Genomic DNA, 16,354 nt, shown 5'->3' with positions numbered 1-16,354 from the left:
GAGGTTTAAAAAAAATTGTCAGTACAGATCTTCATTTGTGTTAGAGGTGTGTGTGTGTGTGTGTGTGTGTGTGTGTGTACCTTCTAGAAAGCAGTGGCTCTTGGAAATATGTATGTGTTTTTTTATGTAATTGAACATTTGAATATGAGAGTTGCATAAAGAACTGTGCACCAAATCTGTTCCATATCTTTGACTCCAGTGCTGAGAGAGACTGGGAACCCTCAAACTCCTCTTTCTCTAAATTTTCTTTCTTTGGCTAAAGTAGATTTTGGTCTCAAGTTGTAATTATTATTGATTTAAAAAAAAAAGAAATATTTGTTTTTGCCCAGTTGGTCATGCCAGTTCGTTTGAGAACGGACCCCAAGTTCAATCTCTCTAATGAGAAAATACATGTGAAGTATGGGCATACAGTAACTCCTCACTTTTAAGTCATCCGGGTTAACATTGTTTCATTGTTACGTTGATGATCAATTAGGGAACATGCTCATTTAAAATTGTGCAATGCTCCACTCTTACATTGCTTGGCTGCCTGCTTTCTCCACAGCTGGCAGCCTCCCTATGCCTTCCCCTTCCCACAGTGCCTCCCGCCTGCCGGCAGACCCTGCGGATCAGTGAGGACTCGATGCGCAGGCTCCTCCTGTTTCCTTCCCCTCCCCCTGCCTCCTGCCCAGGGCAGTCAGCTGGCTTGTGGTGTTTAGGAGGCAGGAGGGGGGAGGAGCGAGAGCTGTGAGCGCAGGCTTCCCTCCCCTCCCCTCCGCCTCCTACCCAGGGCAATCAGCTGGCTTACAGCCTTTGACAGGCAGGAGAGGGAGGGGGAGCCTGTGCGTCGAGTCCTAGCTCCTCCCCGCTCCCTCCTGCCCCCGAAACGCCACCAACCAGCTGGCAGGAGGGAGGGGAAGGAACGAGGACTTGATGTGCAGACTCCTCCATGCTTGCAGAGTAGAGGAAGCTGCTGCTGCTGTGCAACATTCTTCTCCTAGCCTACAGCACCTTCAGCCTCCTTGCCTGCCTCATCTCCAGTGCCAGTGGGCTGTGCCTGTGTAAGGTAAGGCAGGAGCACCTCCCAACTATAGTACTGTACTATATGTACAGTATTTTGTAAACACACCGCACATGCACACTACTCCTCCCCCCAAGTGTAGTGTTAAATTGCTTGTTTAAAATTGTTTAAAATGTATATAATGCCTTTTGTCTGGCAAAAAAAAAAAATAAAAATAAAACTTCCTTGGAACCTAACTCCCCCCATTTACATTAATTCTTATGGGGAAATTGGATTCGCTTAACATCGTTTCTCTTAAAGTCGCATTTTTCAGGAACAGAACTACAGCATTAAGTGAGGAGTTACTGTATATGGTGACTGAAAGGTCCATGCACCCTAGATCAGTGATTCTCAACCAGGGGTACACAGAGGTCTTCCAGAGGGTACATCAACTAATCTAGATATTTGCCTAGTTTTGCAACTGGCTACATAAAAAGCACTAGTTAAGTCAGTACAGACTAAAATTTCATACAGATGACTTGTTGATGCTGCTCTATATACACTGAAATGTAAGTACAATATTTATATGCCAATTGATTTTTTTATAATTATATGGTAAAAATGAGAAAGTAAGCAATTTTTCAGGGCTTTGTGCTGTGTGCTTTGTGCTATGACACTTTTATATTGTTATGTCTGAGTTTGTAAGCAAGTAGCTTTTAAGTGAGGTGAAACATGGCGATAAGGAAGACAAATCAGACTCCTGAAAGGAGGACAGTAGTCTAGAAAGGTTGAGAGTGACTGACCTAGGCTTTACCCAAAGATGATGATGGGACTTTGAAAATCAACTCAAGGCTTTCCTGTCAGACGAATCTCTATGCCTTGGATCTTTCTCAGACAAGCGCATGTTGGAAATCTGACTTTGCGGATAGTAGAGGCTGGTTTTCTCCCAGCACCATAGGGTCATTCTCTACCAGGCACAGAAGGAGGCATCAAAAGTCAAAGCTCACATTTGTTGCTGCTTCATCTGACATGTCATCTGGCAAATGGCAGTTTGACAAAGCGCCCTCCCTTAAACTTTATGTATGTCTACATTTTTCCTAAACTCCCTTTTGGGGATTATTCTTCCTCTTTTCTTATGCATGGACTAGAATTATTTCTGACAAAGGAGTCCAAGAAGCCCTTCAGAAAGGATACCCTATTCAGTTTCACTCCAACCTGCTCCATCCTTCCCCCTCCCTTTTTTTTAAGGATCTCATTCGTGAGAACATGCTAAAGGTGGAAGTGAGTTCCTTCCTCTAACTGTATAGAGGAAGCCTCTTACTAATAGGTAGAGAAGGGATTCAGTTTCCTTCCTGTTTCTTCCCCATGCCCAAACAAAAATAATTCTTTCCCTAAGTCTACAAGATTAGGTTTCAGCTCTGTTTAAAAAGTACTTATTTGCACATTTTTGTTGGACAAGTCTATAGGAATTGAAAATACATGAGGTTCTGTATAGATGATGACCATTGTCAATACAAAGTACTTTTTTGTGTCTTTCAACATATCCAAGTCTATTAGCTAAATTTTTGGCAGTGGTAGTAGTACACTTAAAATGTCAAGGCAGCCACATATACCTCTATCTGGACAAATGGCTTTCTCAGAGCTCATTCTTCAGAAGTATTTAGACGGCCTTTCAGATGTTGTGTAACAAGTGTCCCCGTTCTCCGCCCCTCCTCCCTGCCCAAGAAGCTAAAAATCAGTCATAAGAAGTCCATGTTTGCTTTGACTCAGGTTATGAATTCAGATGGTGTTTCCTGAACTCGGGCTGTAACTGCATATTCTACATACCAAAGGCCAAATTTCTGAAAATTCAGATCAAGGTTCTGTGCACCTCACAATAAACTGGATTGAAACTCTGCAGCAAGGTTCCTGGATTCTTCAACATTCTGGTGCAGCAGACAGAAAAGTCTGTGGCAGCTTCATTGAAAATTAAGGTTTTTAATTTAAATATGACCATAAAGTAAATTAAGTTTAAATTAATAAAGTAGCCTCGGGGGCACTAGATTTTAAGAAGAGGTCAGACAGATATAGACATCTAAACGCTGTGGCCAGATTGTTGAAAGTGGTCAGCACTCAGACACTTCTGTAGCTCCTAATGATTGTTCTAAATCTCTGAAAGCCAGTAGTAAACATAGGGTTTTGCTTAGATTTAAGTAATACATTTTAATTCAATTGGTGCAAGTTTTGTGTTTAAGCCAGCACAAGGGAGACAGTTCTGCTTCTATTTAAATTCTGTTCTCAAGGTTATCTTCATGACTTAGAGGATTAGACATGGATAATAATCAAGTTCTATAGAATTTAATAGCAAATTTAAATCTCTTCTGTGACAGTCACAAAACCTATGGAAAATATATAATTCCTTATTAAACTACTTAGGCTTTTAGGGTGATTTGTATAGAACCCTATTGATTGAAATTCCTATTACATTTTGTAGGACTTTTTTGTGTATTAGAAGTATGGTATGTCACTGAACTCAGTTTTGTGTGGAAATTTATACTGGCAGTACTCCAAGGAAAGTGTAAGGAGCTTACCAATAGTATATCACAAGATGTCTTACAGTGGAACCCAAGAGCTACAAACACCTCGGGAATGGAGGTTGTTCATAACTCTGAAATGTTTGTAACTCTGAACAAAATTTTGTGGTGGTTCTTTCAAAAGTTTGCAACTGAATATTGACTTAATACAGCTTTGAAACATTACTATGCAGAAGGAAAATGCTGCTTTTAACCATCTTAATTTAAATGAAACAATCACGGAAAGTTTCCTTACCTTGTCAAATTAAAAAAAACAAAACCAACAATCCCCAAACTTTCTCCTTTTTAATAGTTTACCTTTAACATGGTACTGTACTATATTCTGCTGCTGCCTGATTGCATATTTCTGGTTCCAAATGAGGTGTGTGGTTGACCGGTCATTTTTTAACTCTGGTGTTTGTAACTCTGAGGGTCTACTGTACTAAATTCACATTCCTCACCCTCCTTTCTTGCTTCAGAATCTTTTATATGCATTTTTAATTGAACTGAGAAAAAATAAAATTGTATTAGAATTTATGCTGTTTATATCATCTCAGGTTGGAACTTTTGCTTCTGAAAGGAAGCATACACAAGGCTCTAATATCTGCTGCTTTTTAGCAGTTTCCACCTTCATCCTAAGAGCATACATGTGCTCCAGGAGTGGGGCTCTAACAACAATCTGTTCTAAGACATAGTTACTAGGTAAGTAATCTTCCGTTACTAACAGGCCAGTTCAGTCTATGGATTATGTCCTATCATAATGTTCTAAGAACTCAGGACGGTTGGAACTAATTTAATTTCCTTGCTTTAGGGCTCAATCCTATGAGATGCAGAGCTTCCTGATCTTCCACTGACTTTACGTTAGAGGAGCTCAGCACCTTTATATCATCAGATTTTAATTTGGGAGGCCAGTATTTCCATTTCTGGTGATTTAGGAAAATGGTGGGTAGATTTTGATTGTGGTGGAATAAAGATTTAACCAAAATACCTCATTTATAAGTCATGTGGCGTAATCACTTCAAATTATGCTGCAACTGTAATTCTCTTTCTTTGTTTGACCTAACCATGGATGCAAGTACTGAAAAAAGAATTCTTAGAAGTCAGATTGTCTTATTGTGCAATGCACAAGGTTGTTGAATTTATTTTATTTCAGAGATTAGCTATAAAAAATGATACCAGTTGATGCACTCTGGGTTTCTATTTATTACACCTAAATCCTGGTTATTTTTACATTGGCCATAAGACTACTTGAAATTTATATGTTTTACCTGTATTTTGTTGAAGTAAGCAGTTCTCAGTTTCAAAGTATAACTCTTAAGCCAAAGAACCAGTCAGGAGTGAAGTGTTCAATTGCTTCCTCTGATGGCAAAAAAACAAGTTAATGTTATATTTGACTGGGAGACACATCAAGAGCATTTCTGCAGTGAAATTAATGAGTCATTTGAGAGGAAGATCTATATGTTAACTAGTGGCTGCACCACAAACACTAACAACTTAAGTGAAAAACTTTCCTACATTTAAGCTTCAAACAGCCTTTGGTTTTACAGGCCTGATTAATTTCAAAGCAAATCTACTGACTGCTTTATGGTGGAAACAGTTCGGGTCTTGAGTAATATTTCTGTTAATGTTTCATTAACTGAAAAGTTGCTAATATAATTAATATTATAACAGGAGGCGGTGGGGCTTGAGGAGTGTGGAAATGACCTTTTTAGTAGGAGAAAATACTACTGGTTTATAAAAGAAAAAGGCTATTTGAGAGTATTTTTTTCTAAGGATATGTGCTCTCCTCTCTGTGGTGGAAGAATCTTAACTAATTTGTTTATGTCAAGACATACTGTATTATTTAATCTTAATAATGCATTTAGGTGTGCATAATGCTTTACAATAAAGTGAATGTATCAAACTGAACAGAAGCCACAACCCAAGGGGTCTGTCAGCCTGATAGTACAGTTCAAAATGAGCAGGTAGTATGTACACTGCTACCCCGATATAGCGCGGGTTCGCATACAAGGTGGTAAAGCTCTGACACACTGCTCTGGGCAGCATGTTAAGGGTGCCAGGCTAGGCTGGGGCTGAGGGGTTCGATAAAGAACAGAGGGTCGCGGGGGCAGTTGGGGCTCCCCCCTGAGGTCTGGGGGGCAGGAGCTGTGGGAGGGCACTTTTGGGGGCCCCGCAGTCCCAGAGTGACCCGAGGGGTTAGTGGGGGGCCAGGAGCAACTTGCTCTGCTTCCCTCACCCCGGCCCCAGTTGTGTCGCTTGGGGGAGGGGGCTTAGGGGAAGAGATCCCACCCCCCGCACTCACTGGTAGCCGCAGAAGCAGAGCAGCCAGGCCCCAGCCTGCTCCACCCTGCCAGCTACCAGCCGCAGCGTTCTGCTTCCCGCCGCAGGTGAGTACAGGGCCGTCCGTTCCCCAACCTCCCCATACTCACCTGCAGCAGGAAGCAGAGCGCCGTAGCTGGGATGGGGCAGAGTGGAGCAGGCTGGGGCTGCGTCGCTCCGCTTCCTGCCGCAGATGAGTACGGGGGGCCTCCTTTCCCCAACCTCCTCGTACTCACCGTTGGCGGGAAGCAGAGCAGCTCAGCCCCAGCCAGCTCCACTCCGCCAGATCCCATCTGGGGCACTCCACTTCCCGCCACTGGTGAGTGCAGGATGTTTCCCCAGCCACCCCCCAGCGACATGGCTGGGGCCAGGTCAAGGAAATCGGAGCAGGCTGGGGCCGCATCGCTCCATTTCCCGCTGCAGGTGAGTGTGAGGGGGGCATCTTTTCCCCAACCTCCCTGCACTCACTGGGGGCAGGAAGCGGAGTCCCTTGGCTGGGAGGTGGTGGAGTGGAGCTGGCTGGGGCCGGGCTGCTCCACTTCCCGCTGCTGCCAGTGAGTGCCGGAGGGGGTCGGGGGGGGATAGGGGTCAGAGCAGTTGGGACAGCAGAGTTGGATGGGGTCCTGGGGGTGATTAGGGATGGGGGACTCTGGAGGGGGCAGTCAGGGAACAAGGAACGGGATGGGGGGAAAGCAAGTTTGATATAACCTGGTCTCATCTATAATATGGTGAGATTTTTTTTTGTCTCCCGAGGACTGCCTTATATCCGAGTAGAGGTGTATATAGCAGAGGCTGGTGTTTGGTCATTGTAGGCAAGTTTTCAGGGTCTTTTAAAGGATGTGAATGAGGGGTCTTGGTATAAATTGAGTTTGATTAACTTCACTGTCCCATCCTTTAAAGTATCATTTCTCAAAATGTTGGGTAGTGCCCATCCAAGTTAGGGGTGGGAGGAGACATAGACAGACTTGTTGATGGTTTTTGTGAGTTTTAGTTCTCATCTAAAATTAAATAACAAAATCTGATGCTTTTGTGATTATGGAGAAAACTTGGAGTGTGAATCATTTGTAAAATAAGATGGGTAGATAGATAACACCACATGGCAACATTTCAGAAAGTGTGACTCATTTAAGTTTCCTGAAGTGAGAGCTCAGCTGTTAAAAGCTTGGGAAACACTATTCTGAAAGAAATGAAAGTATTCTACCCTAACCAGGATATGCTGCTTGTTCTTTCCTGTTTATCATGTATGCCTTGTACATCGTAGTCTGCAGGGCTACTTCTAGCAGGTCAGGCTTCTGAACCAGATATAGAGTGGCTTGCAGAGTTTCCTTCTCAAAGAAATACACCAGAGATGTCTTCCATAAGATCCTTTAGTGAGCTGCTAGGTATGGCTGTGGTTAGCTTAAATGAGGAACGTTACAGAGAGAACCAGCTAATGGCTGAACCACATGATAAAATTTAGCACTCCATTACATCCACTCCTTTTAGTTCTATATTTCTATCTTTTACAAAATGTATGCTATCATGTGATCTTTGAAGTTCAGTACATATCAATCTGGTAAGTGTCTCTGAATTATACTTGTTTTCTAATTACATGACCTGAACTTGCAACATCTTGGTCATCTGGCTGTCCATTAGTTGCAGTGACTGTCTGTGGTTAGTTTGGAATCCATGAGTCACCATCATCTTGTTTTGCATCCACCCTCTTTAGAATTTGCACTGTTGATATTCTGAAGAACAAACTGTACATGTTGAAGATTTCTGTTGAACTCTCCACTGTCAGCCTTGATCACATATGATCTGAATTATTTTTCTTTACAACAGCTGGAGTTGTCCATCTTTTTCTCCATCCAGTTTGATGAAAACATGGTCAACAGGTTCTAGACCTAGCAGTTCTCTGTCTATTATAAAAGTATCTGTAAGCTCTTTTTTGCCTTTTTATCTGATTTGGCTAGTCTCTTGATGTCTGACCATTTTGGAGATAGAATTACACTTCTGACTTTGGAACAGAATCTGAATTGTTTTCCCATCAGGAGTTGTGCTGGACTGTATCTAGTAGTTTTTATCAGTGCTGATTTGTAACTAGAGAGAGCCAGAAATAGATCTTCCTGCTGTAGGATTTTCTTGACTACGTATCCAGCTGTTTTAGCCTCTTCATTTGCTTGTGGAACATGGGTTGCTAGTTTATATGATCAAAATCATATTTTGTTTGGAATGACTTAAATTCTGCTGAAGTGGGCCATTGTCCATTACTACTTGTTCTGGAGTACCAAAATAAGCAAAAGTGCACTTAAGTTTCTCAATAATACTGTCACATGTTACCTCTTACAAGTATATTATTCCGATATACCTGGAAAAGTAGTCCACTCTGACCAGGTAATGATGTCCTCTGAATTTGCCTCAATCTGTATCTCGTCTCTTCCAAGGTCTGCCTGGTAGAGGTGGTGTTTTAAGGTTTTTGGTTTTGTGGTGTTCTATTTGTTCTGCAGTGTTCTCCTGCAGATACTTTATTCTTTGTCCTGTTGATGCCTGGCTACCACACTCGCTGGTTGCACTGTTTAGAGTATTTAGTTAGTCCTTGGTGTCCTTCATGGATGAGGTTTAGCATTTGTCCTCACACTTTGATATTATGATGCAGTTGCCTTTAATCGTGAGTCTGTTTGACTCGCTTAATTGTCCACATGCTGCAAAGTAGTTTCTTGTCGCTTCCTTAATGTCCTTTCAGTACTTGGGCCAGCTGGCCCTAATATAACTTATCTATTAACTGAAGAACCAGCCTGTCTCTGATATTTTCCTGTTTTGCAGTCCCAAAATAGTTTTTGGTTAATGCATACAGAGCTTTTATAAAACATTCAACATTTTCCTCTGGTCCTTGAATTCTCTGGTGAAAACATGCTCTTACGTAAACCCCATTTTTCTGAGGTGTAAAGTGTGCATCAAACATAGCCAGAACTCTTTCACAGTGATCATTATGACTGTCTTCAGTAAAGGTAAAACGTTTAAAGAGATGCTCTGCCTGCTTCCCCATAGCAAAAATTAAAGAGAATACCTGAAGTATCACTGTTTCCATGTGGAGTTTGACTGTGATGCAAAATATTTCTAACTAATGCTTCCAGCCTATTCTGATGGTTTGTCAAAACTGAAGTTCTCTAGGGCATTGAAGAGTATATCACCTCTGGCATTAGTTTACTTCTGACGCTATGTCGTGTGCAACTTGTCCATGGTAGGCCACAGGGCAGCTAGTAGCAAGTCAGGCTTCTGTACCAGATATAGATTGACTATTGAGCAGTGTTCTCAAACTGGGGTTGCTGTTTGTGTAGGGAAAGCCCCTGGTGGGCTGGGGCCGGTTTGTTTACCTGCACCGTCCGCAGGTCCAGCCGATCATGGCTCCCACTGGCTGTGGTTTGCTGCTGCAGGCCAATGGGAACTGCTGGAATTGGTGGCCAGTAAGTCCCTCAGCCCGCGCTGCTTCCAGCAGCCCACATTGGCCTGGAGCAGTGAACCACGGCCAATGGGAGCCGCGATCGGCCGAACCTGTGGATAGGTCAGGTAAACAAACTGGCCCGGCCCACCAGGGGCTTTCCCAACACAAGCGGCGACCCCAGTTTGAGAAAAACTACTATAGAGCTTCCTTCTCAGAGAGAAACACCAGAGATGTCTTCTGTAAAGATCCTTTAATGAACTGGCACATATGGCTGAGGCTAGTTTAAAATAAGGTCTGTTATGAACAGCACAACCTAGTGGCTTAACAGTATAATATAGTTTAGCATTCCATGAGGGGTGAAAACATTGTCTAAGTATTAAGGCTTCATATAACAGTAATCTTAGCAGGGTCTTTTCAAGGGTATCTGTGCCATCCAGTATCAGCACTGGTGATGACGTGGTTAGATTTCTTTTGTAATCAGTGATTTTTTTCACCAATATTTGTTCTTAAACTTTTGGACTGTACAATGATGTATACTATGTATAGGGAATTTGTCTGCTTCTCTTTAACCTCTCCCTTTAACTAGTCTATGACCCTCTGACATCTCTGTTAGCTATTAATTGGTCCCTGTATGTTCAACAGTCGGTAGCAATGGAATTGTCAAAAAATTTGCAAAAGAATTGTGTTCCAATTTGATTTTTTTAAAGAAATGAGGTTTCTAATCTTGATTTGGAGAAAACATTCCAGATGTGATTTGGATGCTATGGTGATCTATTCCTATGGAAAAGTAGATGGGGTGCAAACTGCTACGTTTGTCTCAATGTAATGTTAGTTCTGAAGCCTAGTAGCAATCATGATGGCAACAATATCTATTTCATTATTGATCATCTTATCAGAAACAGTGAATGTGTCTTTCCATTGTTTTTGAAATCAGTGGTGGGGAGTGGAACAGCTGCTTTCTTTTGGGTTGCTGAGATGAAGAGCAAAGAGCTCAAGTCTTCTCCTTAAATCTTACTGCCTCACTTCTCCATAAGAGCAGGAAAAAAGGAGGAGATGCATCTTCTTTCCATTAGCCTCAACTCTGTCTTGAATACCATAAAGCTAAAGCTGTTCAAAACTTCAGAATTTGAATTGTTCACTAAAAATAACTTATTTTGGTGTGTGTGGGGGGAAATGGAGAACATTTTTCATAATATTTCTGTAGCTTCTCTTCTACAACCTTATCCCTCTTCTCTTAAAGAAGAATTGGTACCTATGCCACTCTTCCCTTCAGCTAAATAGCAATGACCCCTGTCACTCTGGTCTCTGCCTCCTCTTTCCCTTTCCTCCTGTTAAGGAGTAACAGTGCTTTTGTTGAATTATTCCTCTATTCCTCCCTTTTCTGCAAAGAAGGAAGTCAGTGACTCTCTGGCCAGCCCAATTTAGCCTATTCACCTGGGAAATCTTCTACATGTTGTTGTCAAGTATGTTATTCCAGTTATATAGAAAAAAGAACATTCATGATTAATTATAGTAATAAAAAGGTAATAAGTTTAGTGAAACCAGGAAGGGAAAGAACATATGTATTAACTTGCATTAAGTTTTGTTAAAATGAGAAGTTTGATGTTGACATTGATTAATGTTAAAGACAGTGCATGACTGGTTTTATACTTCACCAGGGCTAGTAGGCTTAATCCTCAGGCTAGCAGGTACCAGGCAGACTTTTCTTGCACTAATAATAAATATAGTTTTGCTTTATAATGAGACTTTCTTCATAAAAGCTGATAGCCATTTGTAGGAAGGATATAGCTGAACATATGGTGATATTTGGGATTTCTGTTTAGTACTAAAGATAATGGATCAGGTTTGTTTTTTTGTTTGTTTGTTTGTTTGTTTTTTGCCAAGGTATTGTCTGTTAAGTTTTTAGCTTCTTAACAAGAAACTGGAAGTTTTTAGGCATGAGGCCAGTAACCTGAGATGTGTTTCATTGGATTTATGTCCGAGTTGGCAGAAAAGTTGTAAAAATGTATTGCTAATCAATAGGAAGACAAGATAGCTATTTAATTGTTGTTGTCATTTGAGAAGATTTATTTAACTTTGGAGTTGTCTTATGTATTTTCGTTTTTCACATGCTATGAGTGCAACTAGTATAGATTACATTAGTAAAGTTAATTTTTACTAGTGTCTTTCCAGTTTGAACGTAGGCTGTTTCTAGTTGAGTTGGTCCTAGTTCTTGCAAATTAATAGTAGGTCAAAAATGCCATCATTTGTTGCATTATTGTAATGTATTTCTTTAGATTCCTCTCCTTCTCTAGAACATAGCCACCATTGCAAAATTTTTCCACCAGTTGTAAAGACAGATGAGTAGCCTCTTCCCAAAGAACCAGACTACTGCTGTTTAAGTAGGCTAGTAAATTAAAACATTTTCAGTTGATGAATTTCCCAGGAAACAGTGTATGGGGACTGCTAGCTTTGTGGTATTTTGAGTCATGAAAATGAAGAGTTTTATATATCGGAGGTTTTTGCTATTGATTGGGATTTTAGGTTACTTCTAAAACACGTGAATATCAATTATCAGTGTCTCCAAACATAAGCAATTTTCAGACTATTCTCACTGTACTTCCTTGGGTGCCCAAGATAGTAGCAAACATCACTGCTGCTGTTCCAATAGACTACCCTTCCCCAACAGGCTCTAGCTTCCCTTACCTATTGGACTTCCCCTCAGGCAGAATCGTTTCTCCCTTACCAGTTTTTTTTCGTGAATATGTAGGGGCAGACAGGCTGTAAGTTTTTTCCAAAGGTTTCTTGAAGATTTTAAAACCCTTCTTGTGAGTTTTCAAAACTCAAACCAAAAAGAATCACATATAATACTACAAAATCTGGCAGTTGACATATGTACAGGGCCAGCTCTAGGGATTTTGCCGCCCCAAGCAGCCTCCTCTTCCCGCCTCCCCCTCAAAAAAAGCCACGATCTGCGGCAATTCAGCGGGAGGTCCTTTGCTTCGACTGGGAGTGAGGGACCCTCCGCTAAATTGCTGCCGAATGGACGTGCCGCCCCTCTCCGTTGTGGCCGCCCCAAGTACCTGCTTGCTAAGCTGGTGCCTGGAGCCGGCCCTGCATATGTATGTTGACTGTGCTTTTCAAATAAGAGTAATTGAATACTGCTACAGGGAGGCCATTTCAGAAGTTCAAAATTTGCCCATTTTTGATATGACAATTAATGTCTCACTTGTAATGCAGAATGAGATGAAAAAGTAGTTTCTTTTGCTCCGTGAATTGAATTTTTGGGTAGTGTGACACAGTATCAAAGGAGGGTCCTTGGCGCTCAAAGTACAAACCTAGGATCCTGCAGATGCTGTTTAGTTAACTATCTTTCTGACTGTTGGACGGCTTAATCTGTTTTATTGCTGACAAGTAGGAGTAGTTGAGTGTGACCATTTTTGTTAAATTTGGTTGCTTCTAAGGTTTTGTGTGATGCACAGTGACTAAGGGAATAGGTGCCTGAGAATTTTTTAAATACATAAATAATCCTATTTGACTTGGAACTATTATGAGTGGTAAGTCTTTTGGGTTATAAATGTTTTATCCCTGAATATGGAGATGGGGGTCTGTGTCTTGCCTATGAAAATAAACTTGTAATCTTTCTTGATTATTGTTTAAGGCTTGGTGAAAGGCATTTAGAGGTAGTCATCAGTAAACAGACACAACACAGCTAAGAATAAACTGCCACTGGCCCATGCCAGCCGGCTCAGGGGGCTCAGGCTGTAGGGCTGTTTCATTGCTGTGTAGGCTTCTGGGCTTGGGCCGAAGCCCAGGCTCTAGCTCTCTTTTGGGTAGAGGGTCCTAGAGTTTAGTCTCCAGCCTGAGCCTGGAAGTCTACATAGCAATGAAACAGCCCCTCAGCCTGGTCCCCGTCAACTCTGCCTGCGCCTCTTTTGGCAGTGGAGTACAGGAGTCAACAGGAGAGCGCTTGAGGGTTGATTTATCTAGACGCGATAAATGGATCCCTGCCTGCCTATCTGGCAGGTACTGTAGACCTACCCTGAGTGTGAGTGGTTTTTTTTTTCCCCCCAGAGGAAGTGTATGGAAATATACAAAATGTACTGAGTAGTTTGCCAGTGGCATATTAATTGAAACATATATAATCAGCATTTGATTAAACCTCAAACTATGATTTGATGACTTCAGCAACTCAGCCAGAGGCTGGGAGTGTATTACAGGAGTGGGTAGGTGAGGTTCTGTGCCCTGCAATGTGTAGGAGTTCAGACTAGATGATCATGATGGAGTCCTTCTGACCTGAAAGTCAATGAGCCTATGAGGCATAGAAATCCCCATGGTAGCTAAAGGTGGCCTGTGAACAGAAAGAAAATATTTTTTTTTTGTGCTGCTTTAGGATTGAGGCCTATGTATGTTGTCACTTCAGACCTAAATTATGCAGTAGGGAACTCCAAATTATGCAATACTGTGTTCTTTCTCTCTTCCTGCTACTCCCAGAAGTCCTTAACTCATCATTCTTTTGTAGTCCAGTCCACTATCCCTTACGGTATTTGTTTGAGAATTTGGAGAGAAAGAGATCAAACGAATGCCACTGTGCTGCAGATTTATGTACTGACATACTGCATAACTCTATTGTGGAAGATGTGTGGTGTATTTTTTTCTTTAAATGGTGTGGGAGTGGGAGATTTTGACAGTTGAGTAAAGGACAGTTTGTTTTTTTGAAACTCACGAATGTTCGGAACAGCCTTTCTGTATGCAGGAGATAGGTGTGGCTTTTCATACTGAAGAGGAAATACATCTCCTCTTTCTCTTTCTCTTTTTTTTCTTTTTATTGGGGGGGCTGGGGACAGGGATAGAAGTTCCCTCATCTCTAAAATGAGATAATAGTCCTGCCCTGCCTCCCTAAGTTGTGAAAACAAATCCAGAAATAGTCAAGAGACATACTCTAGTGATGTGGTCCATATAAGTACCAAGACAGATACTTCAGCTTGCACCATGGGATCTACTATCCTCTTCCCATACAAAACAAGTAATGGGTGAGGATTTGACCCACTAAAATTGTTTTCTTTTGAAGATTTTAGTTGGTCCTTCAGCATTACATAATTGTATTTTTTTTGACTGAAAACAGCAGTTAAGAAGATACTCCTTATTAAAATTCTTCAGGCATTTAAGAGATCCTCTTATAGGGAGGATCTGAAAGGCTTAACTGTTTGTTTATTCTATAAGTTTTCTAAAATATTGATTTCTGAATTGCAAATACTGAATTAAAGTACTTTGATAAATCCTATTTTAATTGCATTTCAATCCAAGTGTGACCCTTAGTTGCTGATCTTATTGGACATTTGATTGGAATGATTTTTTTTCTTACAAATATAAATATGCTTTTTCCCCAGAATCAACGGATCCCATCTGACATGGTATTTCTCAGAACTTCAGAGAAAACTGGTATGTTTAGATACTTTAATCTTATTGGTTATATTGGAGCTTTGTGGGTACAGGGAATTTTTTGTTTATGTGCTTGGTGTTTTGATTTAGAATGGTTATAAAGGTCTATGGTAGCAGATGGACCATTGATAATACGGTGTATAAGCATTATTTTTGTGAGCTCTGAGACATTTATGGACCATAACAAATCTGAGCAGATCAGGAATCCATATTATAAACTACAGTGCATGACACTTCTAAAATATGCTCCCTTGACTGAATGTGTTGATTTATTATACATACATCTCTTTATCTAGTACTCCAATACTTAACCCAGGTATTGAAGCAAAGGCAGACTGAGGCTATTTTGTGTATTTGGATTAAAGATATGAATAACTGTTCAGTAGAATATGACCGTATATATAAGGTATATATTTTATATGATCTTTTATCTGTATATATTGCAAGTAAAATGGAAATAAGTACAGTTGCATGTTTTTACTAAATCATTACCAGTTTACTGATGTAATTGCATTCTATTCAATATGTAACAGTAATATGTGATTCTAATGGTTTATATAATTTTTAGAATTGACTTCTAAATGAAGATTTAGGAAGGCTGTGAACAGCGTACTTAGAACAGTTACTGCTGCTTAGCACTTACTATATAGAATGTCTTATACTGTGCTAACATTAATTTTCTGTGATTAGAGCTGTGCGGGAACTGGCTTTTCTACTTTGTGGGCAACTCCATGATTTCAAAACTGGTTTTGTTCCAAATCAGAATGAAAAGAGAGAATTTTTAAACTTCCTGCTAAATGGATTTCTGGAAAAAAATTGTTTTCACTGAATCAAAATGTTTTGTTTCTGTTTCAACATTTAAAATTCTTATATTATGCAAAATTTTGAAAGAAAATCAAAATGTTTAATTTCAAAAATGTTGAAGTGGAATGTTGTAATCTTTTCAATACTTTTTTTTTCTGGAATGATTTTTTTTTTTAATTCACACATTGCTACAAAGTTTTGGTTTTGACAAAATAGCAATTTCCAGTAGAAAAATTTAAAATTTGCCAGCTGTAGTTCTGACAACATACCTGTGAAAGAAATAAGTAGTATTTATCCCCATTTTAAGAAGGAAGTCTATTTCAGAGCTTAACTATCCTTATAGTTTAAAAGATTTTCCTGTTATCTAACCTAAATCTCTCTTGCTTCAGATTGAACCAGTAATTTCTTGTTTTACCTTTATTGGACATGGAGAACAATTGAACACTGTCCTCTTTATAGCAGCTCTTAATATATTTGAAGATGGGTATCAGATCCCCCATCAGTCTTCTTTTCTCAAGACTAAACATGCTCAGTTTTTTAAACCTTTCCTCATAGGTCAGGTTTTCTAATGCTTTTATCGTTTTTGATGGTCTCCTCTGGGTTCTTCCAGTTTGTCCACATCTTTCCTAAAGCATGGTGCCCAGAATTGCATGCAGTACTCCAGCTGAGGCCTCACCCAGACTGGGACAGTTAGTTCCTATGTCTTACATACAACACTCCTGTTAATACTCCCAGAATGATATTAGTCTTTTTTACAATTGCATCACACTGTTGACCCCTATTCAATTTGTGATCCTCTATAATCCCCAGAATCTTTACAGCAGTGCTACTCATCCCTCACCAGTTATTCCCCATTTG

At 40.5% G+C, this 16,354-nt stretch overlaps 1 protein-coding gene across 5 annotated transcripts in view; it reads left to right on the top strand.

Annotated features, from left to right (window-relative positions):
• ATP9B (ATPase phospholipid transporting 9B (putative)) overlaps positions 1–16,354 on the top strand; it is a 318,545-nt gene that overhangs the window by 86,183 nt on the left and 216,008 nt on the right. For all 5 annotated transcript variants that reach the window (XM_050941785.1, XM_050941787.1, XM_050941784.1 and 2 more), the window contains one exon: positions 14,641–14,692. In XM_050941785.1, coding sequence (XP_050797742.1) covers positions 14,641–14,692 — 52 coding nt within the window. The remainder of the gene's footprint in view (positions 1–14,640; positions 14,693–16,354) is intronic.

Source organism: Gopherus flavomarginatus, chromosome 2, assembly GCF_025201925.1.
Source record: "Gopherus flavomarginatus isolate rGopFla2 chromosome 2, rGopFla2.mat.asm, whole genome shotgun sequence".
In the NCBI taxonomy this organism is placed as follows: Eukaryota; Metazoa; Chordata; order Testudines; family Testudinidae; genus Gopherus; species Gopherus flavomarginatus.
The sequence above is the reverse complement of the archived record's forward strand: the minus strand, read 5'-3'. Positions and strand labels throughout refer to the sequence as shown.